The sequence below is a fragment of the Mustela nivalis genome (genome assembly GCF_964662115.1).
Source record: "Mustela nivalis genome assembly, chromosome: 3".
Lineage (NCBI taxonomy): Eukaryota > Metazoa > Chordata > Mammalia > Carnivora > Mustelidae > Mustela > Mustela nivalis.
The window spans coordinates 141,907,926-141,926,977 of NC_139022.1; the positions used below are offsets into that span (position 1 = coordinate 141,907,926).

Below are 19,052 nucleotides of genomic sequence, written 5' to 3' on the forward strand. Positions count from 1 at the left end.
TGAATTTATAAATTTAATTGAAGAAATGCTCACAAATTCTTGTTGGGAAGAAAAGACTTCTTAACTACTTGAGGATATTTTGATTATTACAGTCTAAATGCTGAAAAAGAAGATTGAATATGTTAAATTTATAAATGGAGTTTTGAAATGTTTAAAAGTGGTTAATTAAACTAAGTTTATAAAAGGACCTAAACTGTATCCAACTTCCTGAATGTGTTGTTAAAACTTACCAGATATATAGACAGAATGGTAAGATTTTTAAATTGAATATAATAGCTTCAGGGAAAACTGGGTTTTAGACACAGTATATTTAGTAAATTGTATGTTCCTTTTAAAAACTGCAAAGTAACAATAACTAGTATTGCTCTGCACTAAGAACCATCCTTAAGGACAACATAAGCTTTAAACAGACAGGACATGGACCCTGTGCCTTGGCTAGTTCTCGCTGCTGTTAGGTAGTCTCCACATAAAAGAAACCCAGGCTGAACATAGAGGGATCAAAATATGGCTTTATGACCCTTCTGCCTGCTAGACCACAATCCAGAGCCTCTGAAATTATAAGTGGAGCCTGGAGAGGTTGGAAAAGCCAACTTCTCTGGCCCCCTACAGTATGAGTGGGGACGAGCTGGTCTAGCAAGAGAGGCTAGCTCCCCAGACACCTCCAGGGCACTGCTTGTGTCCCTGCTGGACAAAGTGGGAAGCTGCAAACAGCGTTAGCCGGGGATTGGCAATTTTGTTTGTTTGGTTGTTTGTTTTTAAAGGTCTAAACAGTAATTCTAGATTTTGTCTCATTGATTGAAGCATGAAAGTAGCCATAGACAAGTGAGTAAGTATGGCTGTGTTCCAATAAAACTTTATTTGCCCGGGTGCTGGGAGGTAACCAACAGTGGCTACTGTGATTAATGTCCCTTCTACTTTTAACATTTCTTCTACATTAAGGCTTCCCCTTGAGATGATAGGAGGACGTCAGCTGGGTCTAAAAATATGAATATTTTTAAGCCGATTCTTTCTACTTGTGGAGGGAGACACCTTAGTTTGGATGCAGAAGTTGGAGCAAAGACCTACATGTGGGAATCACTCCAGGCTCGGGAGGGTCAGGTGGAATCCCCAGAGTAGAAGAGATCTTCTGCAGGAGTCCTGGGTATCTTTCATTGTTCCTTGAAGACAGGAAGCATCCATACCTCATTTCTGCCTCTCACAGTGGTTGTCTGATTCACAGGCTTTTTGGATAGGTGAATAAAACAAACCTTCTAGGTATATCAAAAAGAGAAAATAGATGTAATCTGTTCTGTAATTCTAGGTTAGCAGAGTAAGCAAAAAAACAGGAATGCTTTTCAGATTCTAGCTCCTACCACCAAAGCAATGGGATCATTTTATTTAGCTCTTCTGGAACACACTGACTTCTCCTGTGCAGTGGAAGATGGGGTTTCTATATAATTATTGTCACAATATATAACATTCGCCACACACAGAGATTACTGATCAGGCAGGAAGACTTCTAATAAAGGTGGGGCTCAGTCACTGGTCATAACCTGCTGGCATTCGTCTAGCTTTTTAATTATCCCAAAGTCAGGTGGGCTGCACTTTGCTTAAGAAAGAAGCGATCTTACCGAAACTACACTTTTATGTTACACCTAACATTCTTGAAACCAATCATCCATTATAAATCTGCGCTCCCAAAGTAATATTGTGGTCTTGGTTAATATCAAGGTGTTGTTTTCTGGTCCCTTTTAATACAGTAAAAAGTAAACAATACCTGTTCTGTGTTGTAGTATCTTTGGGACTATGGTAAATTGGTTTTGCTTATATTCTTTATTTCTGCCTTTAATGACATATTTAGTACCTTTCTAAGGATTTCAAAATCCTGCAAGCAGCACAATGAAAAGGGGAACAGCTGGTGCTGCTCTCTCTGGACTAAACTTCTTTGAACAAGCTGCCAAGAATGCACTCTGAAGAATCTTAATGATGCCCTGCCACTTTATCTCCAGACCCCATCCTGGAGCCACGGTGTGGGCAAAGTTCTCTCTGACTTTGGTGAAGGTTACCAAGCGAAGCCTGCTCCGTGAGTTTCTGCAGTTAAGACCACAAGGCTGGAAGGCCCTTGGCATACTCCCAGGCGAGATGTACATACTGTGCGTGCCGGTGAGTGCTTGGCACCCGACTCTCTAGGAAGAAGGAAGTCTTGGTTTGTTGCACTTGCAGATTTCCATGGCATAAATAATTCAGACCCTGACCAGTTTTGTGGCTCCTAGAATTTGATGTCCTTGTCTGGGGGCGGAAAGAGAAGGCTCACAACCAGCATTTCAGTATGAATGTTTCCCCCACTGTGATATGGGACTATAACGGGGCATCTCCTCTAATGATGAAAGTAAGGAGTAGGTGAGGATGAGGCAAGTTCTGCTCTCTTTCGGACAGTCACGGTCAATATCCTACAAGTTTCACTCATCGCTGAGGCTCTCTTAACAGCCTATTAATTGGAGCCCTGGAGTACATGTATCATGTAGACCATAGTTCTACCAAAGAGTTCAAGACCCATATGAACCTATGTCAGAAAACATTATTCATCTAGTTGTTGGAAAAATACAGGCATGCAATGGACACGCTGTGGACTTAAAATGACAAGAAACCCATAACTGGCTCAAGGTGGTTACTGAGTCGTGGGTTCTTGCAAGATGCATTGCGCATCTGACCTGAGCTCTGCCTACCAGACCCCCAGCCGCAGCTCTCTTTGCTGGTTTTCTGTGTTTTGCTTGTGTTCCTCACCCAGCATCCCTGTTGTCTTGTCTTACCTGCTGACTGATTGCTGTTGCCTTGAAGGAGCTGACATTGTCAGCCTGATTCCTGTGCCAGAGATGAAGAAGGAATGAGCCTATATTTCGAAAGTTTCTCTGGGCAGTCTTCTACCAAGATATTTCTTTTTCACTTTGACTTGAATTATTTTAATATTCCTCCCTCTCTCGATTTGAATCCATTGCTTTTCTTCCAGTTGTATAATCAGGGTGCCATAAATGAGTGAAAAAGCCTTTAGTAAACTGTGCGGTATTAAACCGTCTTTTATGGTCACTGAAAAGCCAGGGGCAATGGGGCTTGTAATCTTTTAATACAGATGATGAGGACAGCCTCCTCTTCCGGCTGTTGTCTCTGTTTTTTGTTTTCTAGTGTTCCGCTCTCAGCATTGGAATCCCACACATTAGCCGGTGGAGCGCTGGCACAGGGCACACTCACACCGCCTTCACACACTCGCCAGTCTTGTTCAGAAAGTGGTGGTCGAATGAATGAAGTTACAGGGAGTGAACTTTCAGGACCCACGTGTTCAAAGCTTCTCGTACTAATCTTCACCCTATGACAATGCACCAAAACCACCCTCAAGTTAAGAAAGGTCCATTATAACCGGCTAGTTTTTTCCTCAGAGGGAATAGGTGTGTCGTGGGTAGGTGGGGATCTAGAGAAGTAACGTGCAGAAAAGATATCCAGCTTCTATCTCCACTGAGAAAGCAAGCTAAATTGCCCCAGACAGGGGGAGAAATACCTACAGTACCACCCCAGGTGGCATTCTGCACATGAGACGGGGGAGGGATTTTTAGTTACTGCTGTGACTGGTACAGGGTAATGGCATTGAGTTCACTAGGACTAGGGGTGACCTCCTGAAAGATGCACAGCACAGTCTCATGGAGTAAAGAACTAACCCCCTTTTCAATGTCCTACAACACATTCATGTGGGTCAAAGCACTGTTTATAAGTATCTGAGCTTAGAACTTAATTCGATGTCACATAAAAACACTAAGTCATCCCTTTTGGACTGTTCTCTCCCCTGCTCCCCAGAGTGTTTAAAGGAAAATGAGGCCAACTCTGGGCACACAGTCCTTACATGCTCTAATAACAAAAATAGGAGAAACAAGCAGTTATTGTTATAAATAAAATGAGATTTGCAGGCTTTTAAAACGGAAGACCTATTATTGCAGTTCAGAAACTATTTACATGACTTCCAGAAATGTAGTCACAGCGGGTTTGCAAGAATTAAAAAGAAATTTTTGCTCGTGAAGTGAGGGCAAGATAGGGAAGTCGGTATTATTACATAACCTTGTTAGAGGTCCTGCAAGTTGGAAAGGGTTATTATTCCTCTTCTCAAAGAAACATAGAGGACATCTCCTACCCGATTTTGCAGCTGTTACAAACGTGAGCAGCAAAGCGATGGTGCCGAGTTGTCTGTTAGGACTCTACAGTAAGTGCGTGGTGGGAATCAACAGAATGCAGTCATGTGCGTCACCCCACAGTGGCGTGAATGAAGGAGGGCTCTGACAGCATAGCTAAAATAAGTTGGCTGCTTACGGCAGCTTTGTTTTCCCATCTCTAGGGTGGACACATGGCCACTAACAAATGCCCACTCTCTGCGGCTAACCCAAAAATAGCCAGCTGACTACAGGTTGCCAGGCAGCTGGATTCTGACGTCACTGCCCCAAGTGCCGTCTCCCGAAGCCAGTGAGAAGCAGTCCCCTCCTCCTCATCCCTGCAGCTTCCATTGAGGCATAGTATTTAAGTGGCTGATTAAGTATTCAAAACACGTGATTTATGTTGGTCAAACTTAAACGCCTTGTTCTTTAAAATTATACAGCAGCATTATGAAAGGACAAAAAAAAAAGATAAAGTGAACAAGTCAAATGTGACTGTAATTTGTATCTTAATAATACAGAGGAGGTGAAATTTGAAGTTCAAGTTGACAGAAAACTAAACAAAGGAACGCCTGGGTGGCACAGTCGGTTAGGCATCTGACTCTTGGTTTTGTCTCAGGTCTGGTCTCAGGGTCGTAGGATCGAGCCCCACGTGGGGCTCCACACTAGGTGCAGAGTCTACCTGAGATTTCACTCTCTCTCCTTCCTTGACCCCACAGTTTCTCGTGTGTTCTCACACTCATGCTGTCTCTTTCGAATAAGTAAATAAAAATATATTAAAGCAAACCAAATGAAAATGTTAACCCAATGGGAGAAGTTCAAGTCAGAGCATGAGGTCTCCATCATCCCCTCTCTTGTATTACCTGCTTTGTTTTTAGAAACATGAAACTCTGGGTAATGAAAAGCTGTGTTCTGGCAACAACCGGTCACTCACTGTGCTTGAAACTCACTGAAACGCCAGACTAGTTTTACAGTTGATGTTATAAATGAAGGATGGTGTGGAATCATTTGGATACAGTTGGGGGAGTATAGCAGGGTGAGGGAGATACCTACTTAGGTTACAGATCGGAAAATCTCGGGTTACGCAGCCATAGTTGTCAGCTTAACACCATTAGGCTCCTTTATCTGGTGACCACCCTGTAATGGAACCTTCCATTTCCTCCTCAGATTTCATATTCAGCAGGAACAACTTCAGAAACTACCTTCAGACATCTTTATTATCTTCCAAGTGTGCCCACGCGATAGTCTGTATTTTCAGTTGCCTAGAGACCAACCTAATGGGTACTTAAAACCTGGCTTTTTGTGTCTGGTCCATATTGTAAAATATCACAAGTTCTATTCTGTGATTGCTTAAATCTAACTTCGTTTTCAAATTAGCTGTCAGTATGCCACCAGGATCAATTCTGTGAATTTTTAAGCCAACCGTTTGAAGGTATTGTTGGTAACGTGCACTTACTGTGTTAGTCTTTCTCTTTATCCTAATATTCCTGAATTTCTTGCCACCAGTCCTCTTCTGTTATCGGCAAGACTTAAAATGATGTGAGGTTGTGAAATGGGGCAAGGGTAAAACTTCCTTCATGTACCAGATTTTGGGCATTCCGTGCCATCCCCTCTTGGTGGGAGGCATTATTGATCAAATACCAGATTCTGTTTGTGCATTCTGAAGCCCCACTTTGTGGGAGAAGCAAGGAGCCTGACATCTCTGATTTTATACTCTCCAGAGCAGCCAGCTCCTCCGCCAAGCTGTGGCCTTAAACACGGTCCCCACCTGTCCCCCCTGCCAGCTCTGCTCTCCCCCTGCTGGCTGCTGGCCTCCCTTGGTGGGGCAGAGCCCGTCTAGTGCCGGTTGTTGCACAAGCAGATTTCAGTTTCTCTTGGAAGTGGGTTGCTTTCAGTGCTCTAAAGAAAAGAAACTAAAAGAAGGGAGTTTACATTTTCCATAAGGGAGAATTCTCTTAACAACATGATTTATAAAATACCTTGGGCAAACACTTTTCTGAAGTTGTATACCCGCTTTCTGATCTGAAAGGAGATTTTCATTACTTTCCAGAATCAGCTGATGAGCGTCCTTCCATTTTCACAGGCTTTTTTTTTTAAAGTAGTAGTATTTATTGCTAATTTGCAGACATTTACAGAAGGACTTTGGAGACACACTTGAACTCTAGAATGTTAGCGTAATTGTGGATCCTACACTAGCATAAAGCCTTAGTATTTCTTATGTCTATCTTCTTGCTCACATGAAAATAATGTACACATATTTTAATGCCACTTTTGGATGATGTACCTCTGCTGTACTCTGGTCCTTGCCGTGATAGAGACAAAATGAAACTACATTGGGAATGGCATGTGGTTGAGACCCTTTTTTTTTCTAGGTCTTGAGTATTGACTAAGGTAAGACCTTGGAATTTGCCCTGGCACATGGGATTTAATGAAATCTGTTGACCAAGAATGTCTTCAAACAGTGGTTCTTCTGGTGTTGCTACTCACTGTACTTTATGTTATTAAAACCTCACTAGGTTGTACATACGGTGTTCAGTTCTTATGTGACGGAGTGTGGGCAGGACCATAGCTTTGCAAGCTTTGTCTTTTATCATACCCTTTGAGAGGTCATCAGTACTTCCAGAAGATGTCACAATTTGATGTTTCCTCTCGGTCTTGGGTTGGTAATCTTGGACACTATTAGTCAGTAACCTATTAGCCTCTGTGCTAAGAATGACTTGTGACTGAATATTTACCAAACAGGTTCTTAAGATAGCAAATTCTCCACTCACATACCAGTTAAAAGGTCATGATTTTTGCCTCCCTGAAAATTCAGGACTAGGAGAAACAAACAGGGTGCTTTGTATATATATGTATCTGTATAACAGTTTAAATATGCATAAACACACGCATACTCAGTTTCTAACCTCTTTCCTAAAAAGTGCTTTCCCAGGTCTCAAAAATGGATACTAGAAGTTTAAGGGGGAGAGAGAAAAAAGATTAAACTACCAGTTTTTGTCATATATGCATTTGGTAGTCAAAATATGCACTTGGTAGTCAAAATAATTTTGAGTAATTGATCCAGTACGTACTGTAGTTTGCCACCAATTGAGTATGTTAGCAAGGGGGTGTAGCAAAAGCTGCTCTGCTGGTGGTTTTGATGGAATTGAATCTTCCTGGTGCCTGCAGTGTACTCTGCACTGTGTGCTGGTACATGTAATTCTTTTTTTTTTTTTTTTAAGATTTTATTTGTTTATTTGACAGACAGAGATCACAAGTAGACAGAGAGGCAGGTGCAGAGAGAGAGAGGGAAGCAGGGCCCCCACTGAGCAGAGAGCCCCATGTGGGACTCCATCCCAGGACCTGAGCCGAAGGCAGCGGCGGACCTGAGCCGAAGGCAGCGGCGTAACCCACTGAGCCACCCAGGTGCCCCGGTGCACGTAATTCTTTCTTAGACTCCGTTACCTCCCATGCAGATAAGTGTGTGGGTTTGTAAGCAGGTCACTCACCCCTAAAGAAAACAGTCCTGGGTCACAACGTAGGACCCACATTATAACAGCAGCAGTGGATGGAATTCTAGAAAGTCCTAGGCATCACAGTATAAGCGTTTTCCTTGAAATCCCCCCTATTTCGTCACTCACAAACTTCTGGACTTAGAGAGGTCCTCATATAACTAATAACATATTTATCTTCTCCCCCCTTAAGGTCAAAAAATATTTTGAACTTGAACCCCTTGCGCGTGGGAAACGCTGGATTCTGCAGCCCTGCTCACTGGACGACATGGAGGCACTGAAAGACAGCTTCTCGCAACTGATAAATTTGTTAGAAGAGAAAGACCATGAAGCTGTAAGAATGTGAAATCTGGCAAAGAACACGGGTTCCCAAAGGCCTTGAACCTATCATGTTAGTTTCTCATTTTAATTTTATTTTGGTATCAAGACTTTTGTGGCTTCAGTGTCTCTTTTCCTCTAGCTATCTCCCGACTCTCATCTCTCTATTAAAGTGAATATTCTGTAAATCGGGTGAATCATCATCGGCATTAACGTCAAGTACACACTACTGAGAGAGAATTTATTCTCTGTTTACCACTAATTATCTTCGCCGCATGTCTCTTCCTTCTGTTGTTCTAAGCAGCTCTTCTGGACTCTGTGTTAAAATGGATGGAATTCGTGGCTCACAGAAATCAAATCCCTTACGAAGGACTCAGGGAGACTCAGAACCTTGACTCCTTTTCCCTGGGTTTGGGGGTGGAGCGTTAAACGACTGGGGCTCCTCATTTTATGTCTATTGTTTCCAAGATCTCTTGGGGTGTTTATGTTATTTTATCATATTTTATTCTTGAGTTTTTTTGTATATGGGCCTCATAGATTATGAGAAAAAAATGAGCACCAAAAACTTCAATGAATCACCTTATCAGAGAGGAATATCCTACCAAGATAAAATTAACGTGGACGAACTTTAAAGACAAGATCCAGAATTTCCTTGATTCCATCTGAAGTCTCACTCCCCTGTCTTAAGAGCAGAAACTTTCCGCTTTTGAGACGAGCGAGCATGTAGGCACAATGCGGGTGTGCCTCACTGATGACTATTTCATCGAGTCCTCCAATATTTTTTTAATGGAAAGAGTCCCCTGCATAAAGTCAAGCTGCAACATGACAGAGGTATCTTTCTCTAAAAATCTTAAAAGTGTCTGATTGAAAGAGAGAAGATAATTTTTTAAATAATAGATAAAAATTGTAAAAAGATCCAAATGAAGTATAGTTTATACTGGCTAGGGTTTAAGCTGGCATGGATTTGACAAAGAAAACAAAGACAGAATCATCTGGATATTCATTCATTAAGTGCTAATGGAGTTTAACGGAGTCACTGATTGTCTCCGACGAGTAATTAAAGGTCTGCCAGTATTCCTATTATAAACCTCTATTTTCAGGGGTTTCAGTGTGCCCCTAAAAAAAAAAAATGTGCTGGGGCTGCAGCAAATCATTTTAGGGCCTAGATTCAGTCTTTGGAACTCTTTTTTTTTTTTTTTTCCATTTAATTTAAATGATAAAATTATGTAGAGATAAATGTGCAGTTTTACTAAGGTTTGGCACCTTTGGCCTTTTTTAAATCAAGAATAATCTATAGATATTGAAGTTTATGGATGTAATCCTCTTTGGCACATTTTGTAGATTTTTGACCGCTTCAAACACAAAATGGCCAAAGGTTAGAAAACTGCTCCTTTCACCTGAGCAATAAAAACATGTTTGTAATTTTTAGGTAGCACAGACTGGTTCTCAGATACCACAGACTTGCACTGTATTACACGGTGATGTAATACCTTGTAATTCTCCAGAAGATATACATCATTCAGATACAGCTTTTGTGGTTTCATCTTGTAGGTGGATTTTAATGAAATCATTACCTTTGAAACATCGACCACTTCTTTAAGCTTCCCCCGCCCCGGATGGAATGGATCCAAAAAGATTCGTATTCAATCTTGTCTCCAGTGTCCTTGAATATTTTTCACTGCGTAATCCGTGAGCAGCACAAAACTTTTATTCCGATGACCAGTTACACAGTCCCTGCTTGCATTTTTGTTTTGTTGTGCTCATCTTCTGTGAAAAATAAATGATTCTTAGGCATTGCTTTCTCTGCAAGTTCATTAAATGGAGAATGTTGTCTTTTTAAGATACTGTGGCTGAGTGCTCCTAGGCCATCTGTTAAATGACTTCCCGTTGTCTGTGTGTGTGTGTGTTCATGTGTGCGCCAGTGATGGGCTTCTTCTCAGACCCACGACTGTCTGCAGTGTCTCAGCCGTCAGAATGAAAACATTATCAATCAGTACCCAACAACAGCTGTTTTTGACAAGTTTCTGTCTGACGCCTAATGCTTTACAACTGTCAATAAGGCTCCTTCTTTGTCTGGCAGTTCGGAGCTCGCAGTCTTGCTGCTTCCCAGCGAGCGGCATCCTGTCCTTGTAACCCTAGTTTTGGAAATCCACTTGGGGAGGGCGGGGAGGGGGCTTGAATGGGCCAGTGTGGGTGGGTGGCGGGTGGGTGGTGTGTGTGTACCGCTCTTCCTACTTCCATGTAAAGTGCCACAGGTGTCTTAGTTTGCATATTCAAATATTATGTAGGAAAAACAGTCTGTTATGTATTTCTCCACTTAGTTTCTTGTTATATTTATGGAAGTTACCCATTTTGTACCTTCTTAGCTAAAGCAGTTGCCTTTTTGTAATGGCAATTAATTTATATGAGAAAACTTTGTACCTACTGTAGTTTATAGTTATTGGTTGCTAATTAACTGCCATCTTGCCCTGTCTTTCTATTAAAAAAAAAAATCTGTATCTATACTTAAAGGGTAACAGATTTATGTGGACAATTGCCAGACAAGAAGAACTTGTATTGTCCGTGATTTATATATGATTTCCCTATCTTCAAATGAAAATAAACGCTGAGTAGAATTGATGTTTTCGGACTTACTCCTTTCAAGCTTTTTAGCATTTGGGAGTCCCAGATTTCTGTTTACATTTGTGTTGCCTGTTTAAGTCTTCAAAATAAGTTCTGCTGCTCTTGGGTCAAAACAAATGATTAATTCACATTTCCTTTAAGGCCATTGTGAAAACTTAAAAGACCAAAAAAAAAAAAAAAAAGAGCTGGTATCTTTTCCAGTTGGTTTGTCTTCACCAGCGATTTACTTTCACTGGAGCTGTTCCTTCAGAATGAGTGAGCAGAGTCGAGATGTTAATGTAAAGTGTCACCTTTCAGTCAAAGCAGCATCTTTTAATATCTGCCGTAAAAGCAATGTTCTAAGAGTAACTGGTGCAATGAGCTGTCTCCTTCAGTGGTGATCACCGCCAAGGAAGTAAAGATTTTTAAGTGACTCAAGGAAATGCTGTGTATTTACAGGTCCGACTCTAAAGAAGGAGAGTATTCTGTAAAAGAGAAAAAGTGAGAAAAAAAAACTAAAGGGATAGATGGATGGAAGAAGAAAAAGAAACAGAAAAAGATGCAAAATTCAAATCCCAGCTCTTGTTTGGTCCCAGATGCAGCATTATCCTGACACATCGTTTGATCACGCCGAAAGCTCGCAACCCTTCCCTTCTAAGCTGGGATCCAAGCTGCATTCCTAGTTTTATTTCCAAGGTAGGCAGTTAGTAGGTATCAAGTTCCTCAGCATCTCAGACCCATCCAGGCAAACGTGGACAGAACTGTATGACTTTTGAAGCAAGTGGGTTTGCCTAACGTCCAGATGGAATATTCAAACTCAAGTGGAAATCTCATATTCATGCCTGGCTTCATCTTCTTTATCATTTTTGAGTGCATTTTCATTAACCTTCTGACCTAATGGTGCAAACAGAAAAGCGAAAGTATGTGGAGGGGGATGGGGGGAGTGGGAACTACCCTTTGGGAGCCCTCATTTTCATTGAATTTGGGAAGGAGGATCTGTCTTTGTTATGCAGAAACTTTCGGAGAATATAGATGCACTCCCTGCCTTGCTTTTACCCTACCCCGGATTCTGGAGATCTGAAGTCCGTGCTGTGAAATGCATTATCACATCGTGTTAGGAATTCCTGACTCCCAAGAGTTCACAACTTGTGGTCACCACTGACTCAGCATGATTAAATGATTTGCATCTCAGGGTTAAATGTTTTCCAATTCGGATGCATGAGGTGACTGATGGGCTAGTGTTTTGGCACCCTACCCCACCCCCCTCACACTGATACAGGAACATGAAAAGGATCCCCTGTGAGACCCAGAAGCCTCAGATGGGGTATCAGTTTCTGCTCCCCTTCCCCATTCTCTTTAAATTAAAACCTAAACGAAAAAATGGCCTTCCACCTACTGTTTCATCGAAGCTAGAAATTCTGACCTCTCATCCTGAGGGGTTCATCTGTTTGTGACAGACTCTTCATGAAGTGACTTTCTGTGAAACCAAAGAGTTTTAAAGGCACCAAGAAGAATCTCCAACATAGGCCTTGCCTCGCATCCTTCTTTCCTTACAGAACGAAGTGAAGGAAAAAGTGCATGACTTTTCAATCGGATTTTCACTGTCTTCCCATACTGCCATCCATCTCTGCTCTCCGCGTGCTCTAGTCACTGGATGCAGGTTTAGGAAGGCCACCTGTGGTATTCTGGGGCTTGGCTTGCCCCACCCTTTCACGTTCCCCTCTGGTCCTCCGATCTAATGGGAGTTGTCATGGGATACTCTGTATGAATGATGACTTTTTACAAGGAAATAGTTCAGGCTTGGTGGTTTAAAGTAACCTCGTTTACCATGTACAGTGTTGTGAGGTCACTGGTACCCTGTTTGGAGAATAAGGAAAGGGACTCATTGATTTTGTGCCTTGCTAAGATCAACCTGGCTTAGGACCCAGAGTGACCCCCAGTCACCCGCTGCTGAGGCAGACATTCCCACATCCGTGCACCGACTTGAGAACAGCTATGGATAGGGTCTTCTGTAAACTGCAAAGAATGATTAATTCCTTTTTTCCCTTTTCTCGTTTAGAAGTCACTCCCTCTTATTCTGATGCTCTTAGAATATTCTACCCAGATATTTCAGCACAGGTCTTTCCAGGCGTGACATTCCAACCATGGAGGTCAGTTGGCAGGCTTGTCCCCAGAGAGGAAAGCCTGGCTTAAGGGCATGGGGACAGGGCACACACTGACAATGAAAATAAGCCTTTAATAAGCATCATGCTCCCCAGCTCCCTGATGTCGCTGTGTCCTCATGGGATCTTCCCCGTGGGAGGTGGACAAGATGGTTGTCTCAAAAAAGCCTCAGATCACTTACATCCCAGGCAACCCTTCTTTGTAGGTGTGAAATTCAGCCTAAAATGCCACAACCTTCTCTGACAAGTGATTCATTGAGACAAAGGCTGGAGCTCCAGCATCAAACAGATGTCAAGACAAAACACCAAATGCCTATAAATGATTGCTTTGCAAGCAATGGAATGACTGGAAGGCCTGGCCTGATGATGTACTCCATGTCTGGACAAGCTTACAGAAGACATAGGTGGTGGGGAGGGGGCAGGGGAGCTGTTTCTAAATGGAGTCTGTGAAGAAAGCTGTTTCTGGAGACAAGTGAAGCCACGATTCTCACCTGAGAGGCTCACGTCAAGAAGAAAGATTTCTGGCCGGTCTGTGCATAATGTATGTGAAGATCAGTTAGAAAAATGCATGTCAAGGGCACCTTGAAGCCCAGACTGGTACGATATGATGTTAAGTCAGTAGACATATAAATATCAGAGTAAATTAAAAATAAGAAGATTTGGTTGGAACGGAAACTACTCAGCAAAAGGCAGAGACAGGAATGCAAACAGTAAGTCTGGCTGTCATTCTCTCTAATCTGGAGCAAGTCAGGCTCGGCTCTGGACCTTCTCCAGTTGTTTTACAACTTTCTAGACATGGCGTGTATCAACCCAACGCTTTTCTTAAGCAATCTTGACAGGATTTTCAGATGACTGCTTGTCAAGAGTCAACTTAACCGTTGTCCTTTTTACAGGTTTAACGTCACATTTGGAACTTTCGGTTTCAATAGTTTTAAGGGGTTTCATCTCCTCATTAATTTGGCATGTTTTTGTGGACACCTATTCTGTACCAGGCACTGTGTTAGATGCTTGGGACACAGAGTAAATAGGACAGACTCGGCCCCTGTCTCTGTAGGACTTTAATCCCTGGAACATTGGTTATGTTGGATTCTTTCTATGATCCTAGACAATTTTTGTAATGCGGTGTGGGGTGAGGGTGGATTTGGGTATGTTAAAATTCCAGTGTGAGTCTCTAGATTTTAAAATATTATTTCTTGGTCCTAAGTCTTGGTTTTCAGCCCTCCTAATTTCAGATTGTCTTTGAGTGCAGTTTAGTTTCTTTTGAGACCATTAATAAAACTAGAAATCTAAACAAATGAGACAGACATGGCTAATCACTCTTTTTAGCATCTTTCTAAATAGAACTCTCTGGATATAGCACCTTTTATTTGGTCGTGTTTGGGGGTTTTTTGGGTTTTGTTTTTCTTTTCTTTTCTTTTCTTTTTTTTTTTTTTAACTGTGGCAACAATGAAGCATGTGTCTAGCACACAAAAGTGCTTCCAAAGTGCAAAATCAAACTCTGTCAGTCACCTGCTGTTCTTTCCATCTTCTCTGGATTCACAGGGATTTACCTCCTTCTTCTCTGGAATTAGTTTGGTCTCATCATTCTGTCTGTGGATCCAACAAATGATCTATATTTGAAATGTTGAATTTTGATTCTCTAAGAGCAACATTCTAATTCTGTGGCCGTCTCTTGATTTATTCCACCAAACAGTGAAGGCTGCTATGTAAAAAGGCATGCCACAGTTCACATGCCCAGACAGAGGCAGTAACCTGTAAGCTATATAACCCCCTGGGTTGATTGATTGATTGATTAATTTTGGTTTTAATCAAGTCAGAGCTGTGAGTTTCAACGGGGTTGCAGGAGGCTGCTTTATTTTACCCTCACTGAAGATTGGAAACTTGAGAGACCCTCTTAAGCCCATTATCTAGTCCAAGAGAGTACTTGGGTGGAGTTGTTCTTCTAGCAGGAGTTAATGCATTTTAGGTTTTAGAACACTTCTGCAGAATTTATACCAGTGCCATTCTCATTTCCTGAACAGCTCAAGTCTGGACTCTTCTCCTCACCAGCCCCAAACCCCAAAATGGATGTGTCTCTCAGAACCACAACATAGCCCTCTACAGTTTACTGGCCTGGGCTCCAGTAGGATCATAAAATATCACAAAATAAACTGAAGTAAACTTCGCTACTTCTGTTCAGTTTGTTAATTTCAAGTCATTCTAATTTTTAGGTAAAATAGCAGGACCCAATGAAAAGTCACATAATACCAGAGGCTGGTTGTGTGGTTTATACTTTGAAGTTCTGCCCCTAATGAAATAATGGATCTGAGCAATGATCATCAGCATCTGCTAATGTCACAAAGAGAGAAACAACCAGGCATCAAATGCTTCCTGACAAAAGTGTGAAATAGCACCTATGAAGTATTCTTCTTGCCAAAAAAAAAAAAAAAAAAAAATTGACTCTGAGTTTGATCAAGCCTCTGGCTCTAAGTACCGATTTGCAGGAAGTACAAGAATAGAGGTGTATGTAAATGATACGGGATGATGCAGAATATAAAATCCAGATTATGGGAGACTCAACTGGACAAATGAGTTGGGGTTTTTTGTTTTTTTTTTTTTTTAAGATTTTTCCATTTTGGATAGAGAGCATGAGCAGGAGGGACAGAGAGAGAGAGAAGAATCTCCAGCAAACTTCATGCCTAGCACAGAGTCCCACGCAGGGCTTGATCTCACGACCCTGAGATCACTACCTGAGCCAACAACCAAGAGTCAGACACTTAATTGCAGCACTCAGGAGCCCCTAGAGCTGGTTTCTTAGATGGCAGGAAGGAAAGAAGAAATAGAGCAAGGAAGCCTATACATTGTAAAGTCTTAAAGAGCTCTATAGAACTCCTGGGCTGGTTCGGTCAGTGGAGCATGTGACTCTTGATCTTAGGGTTGTGAGAGCAAGCCCAGAGATGGGCATAGAGCCCACTTAGCAAAAAAGTCTTAAAAGCTCTATCAAACAAATGCAAAGTGTGGACCTTATTTGTATTCTGATTCAAACTACCAATGAAAAGAAAAAAATTTGAGATAACTGAAGAAATCTAAGCACTTAATGAACGTTTTATGAATTAAGTAGTCATTGCTAGCCAGGCAACTTTATCCTAGGTGTGATTGTAGAATTGTCGTTGTGTATTTTTTAAAGGAGCCCTTACCTGTTGCTGACACAGAGGTATTTATGGATGAAATATTATGATGCTTGAGATTTAGTTCAAATTAATGAGGTAGAGAAAGGAACTTGGGGATAAGTACTTGGGGATGTTATTGAAACGAGATTGGCCACAGGTGACAACTGCCAAGGCCAATGATGGTGATGTGTAGGTTCACAATATCTTGTGGTCTGCCTCTGTATGTATAACTGACATTTTCCCCCCAGGAAGAAGGTTTTGAAAGAGAGAATGAAGTAAAAGTGAGGGGGGCTTGGTGGAAAGCCATGGAATAGGAGATAAATGCAAGAAAAACCAAGTCTGTTGCCAGAATAGATTTAGAGTTGCTCGAATCTGTAAAAAGAGAAAAGCAATCAACTGAATGGAAGAATTAGCAAGAACCTTGAACAGGCACTGCACCAAGGAAGATCATCTCCAAGTGGCCAATAACTTCAATTTAAATAACTTTTTAACAGGTGCACGTAACTAGTGAGGCGCTACTATGAGACAAGCACTCCACACTCACTGGAAGAGCTAAAATTCAAGACAATACCAAGAAGAAGAAATAAGAGAAAAGCAGTATCAGTCTGGCATATTCATCACCACTAAAAACTGGTGACCTAATTCTAAGGAGAAAGTGTGTCGCACGATGGCTGGTCCCACAGTTTCAGAGGCAAACCAGAACTGGTTTAGAGTTTGGCTCCATGCTTTGCTAGTCACGTCACGCTGGACAAATCATTTAATTGTGTTTTAGTTTCCTGTCCACGGTGGAGACAATACATGCACTTCAAAAATTTACCAAGAGGGTTTGAAAAAAATCATACATGTAAACTGCTTCTCACACTCAGCACACAGGAAACATACAATTAAGGGTGACAACGATGATTCCAGTAATGTTTGAAGCAACTCTCCTTTTGCATTTCTTAGGTAGAAAGCTCTACCAGAGCTAGGCAGGTCAAAGGGCACAAATGGTGAGGTTTTATGACCAATGAAGTTACATAATGACTAGGACATCAGTCTGGGAAGCCTGTTCTCACCTGGTCATGGAGCTTTTCTAGATCTGATAACACAGTTCCTGTGACCTCCATAGTGTCTGTCTTTTGTCATTCAACCATCCATCCATTTATGTATTCATTCAACATTGAATATGTATTAGGTGCAAGGCATCAGGCCATATATATATCTCAGAGAAAGTGAAAAACCAATTAAAAATATAAACTGATAAAGTGCTCAAGACTAAATATTTGCTATTTAACTAATTTTATGTTTATTTCTAAAGTCGATCATTCTTTCTAGTACTTTCCATATCATCATTAGTTTATAAATCAAGAAAGGCAGCATTATGACCTCTGTTGCCTTTTTAAATCTTTATAGCTCTTAATACAGGATATTTCCTGAATATTGCTGATTGACTAACAACTTCAAGTTGGGAACATGGGTTTCAAGCCTAACATCTTTTTCATAGGGCAGGGATCCTTGTCACCAAGGATCATAAAAGTGATTCACATTCATTGCAGAAATTGTAAAGATTATATAAAGGAGAAAATAGAAAATAACTGTATCCTAAAAAGAATCACATTAACTGATGTCTGTCCTTTTAATGTCTTTTCATATATAATTTTACAGAACTGGGGTCATGCTGTGCACACTTTTTTTTTTTTTTAAGATTTTATTTATTTATTTGAGAGAGAAAGCAAGAGAGAATGAGCATGCAGGAGCAGGCTAAAGGGCAGAGAAAAAGGGAGAAGCAGACTCCCCGCTGAGCAGGGATTTCCCCATGTGGGGCTCCATCCAAGGATCCTGGGATCATGACCTGAGCTTAAGGCAGACGCTGAACCAACTGAGCCACCCAGGTGCCCCATGCACACTGTTTTAGAACATGCGTTTATATTACTAATATATTAGCATTTTTCTATGTTGTTGGATTTCTTCCTAAAACTTGATTGTTAATGGCTGCCCAGGGCTGATCTAACTTGTTCCCTGTTGTTTATTTGGATTTCTGTTTTAAAAGTCTTTGTAGAAGAATATTTGTGCACATTTCTTGATGATTTCCATAAAATAAATACTAACATAGAATTACAGGGTTCGAAGTGGAATTACAGGGTCAAAAGACATAAACACTTTTAAGGTTTTTAAAACATATTCTCCACTTGCCCTCCCAAGCTGTACTGATTCACAGCTCCCACCAGTGACTAGAGGCCGGTTCCTACTTGCCCATTATCTCGTGAACCCAGGCTATTGAATGATTTTAATCTACCCTGGCTTAATAGTTAGAAGATGAAATCCTGTTTCAATTTGCTTGTGTGATAATTTACATTGTAGCTAGACTTTAAACAAAGAGAACAGCTTTGGTCAATCATCTGCAGAAGTAGAAGAAGTGACCATATTTAATTCTATGTGCTAAATTGCAGAACTCAAACACTTCCCATTTTTTCTTACATGGTGTTGACCACAGCATAGATGCACAATATATTTGTACAGTTGACCCTTGAACAATGTGGAGTTTAGTGGTACCAACCCCTTCACAGTCAAAAATTCATGACTCCCCAGGTTTTGTATCCCCCAAAACTTAACTACTCATAACCTAGTGTTGGCTGGAAGTCTTACCCATAACATAAGCTTGTATATGTAGTATGTATTACATTCTGTACGTTAAATGTATTATAAACTATTCTTTCAATAAAAAAGACTAGAAATTTTTGAATATTATATGTGTTATAAACTATACCCTTAACAATAAAATAAGCTAAAGAATGTTATAAAAATCATGGAGAAAAGAAAATATATTTACAGTACTGTATTTAAAAAAAAAATCCATGTCTAGGTGGACCCTCACAGTTCAAACCCATGTCATTCAAGGGTCAACCATATATGTTTCTCTGAGGAGGAAAGATTTATAAATAAACACCATGCACTTGTGATGAGTACACTGTGTAGATGGTAAATGTGAAAGGATGGGAAGTTGGAAAGACATAGTTAAGGCACAAAGAAGGCAAGGATCACATGTGCTCCTGCTCTTTTGCCCAGAAGGAAAGAATGAGAACACAAATGGAAAGGTAAGTTGAGGTCAGATTGGGGAGGGCCTTGAATGACAAGACAAAGAACTTGGATGAAATCCAGTGGTCAGTGGGGAGCTAATGAATA

At 41.1% G+C, this 19,052-nt stretch overlaps 1 protein-coding gene across 2 annotated transcripts in view; it reads left to right on the plus strand.

Annotated features, from left to right (window-relative positions):
* The window catches only part of ARL15 (ARF like GTPase 15), a 392,574-nt gene extending 381,977 nt beyond the window's left edge, over positions 1 to 10,597 (plus strand). For both annotated transcript variants that reach the window (XM_082723229.1, XM_082723228.1), the window contains exon 5: positions 7,854 to 10,597. In XM_082723229.1, coding sequence (XP_082579355.1) covers positions 7,854 to 8,006 — 153 coding nt within the window. In that variant the 3' untranslated portion in view covers positions 8,007 to 10,597. The remainder of the gene's footprint in view (positions 1 to 7,853) is intronic.
* Positions 10,598 to 19,052: the final 8,455 nt, after the last annotated feature.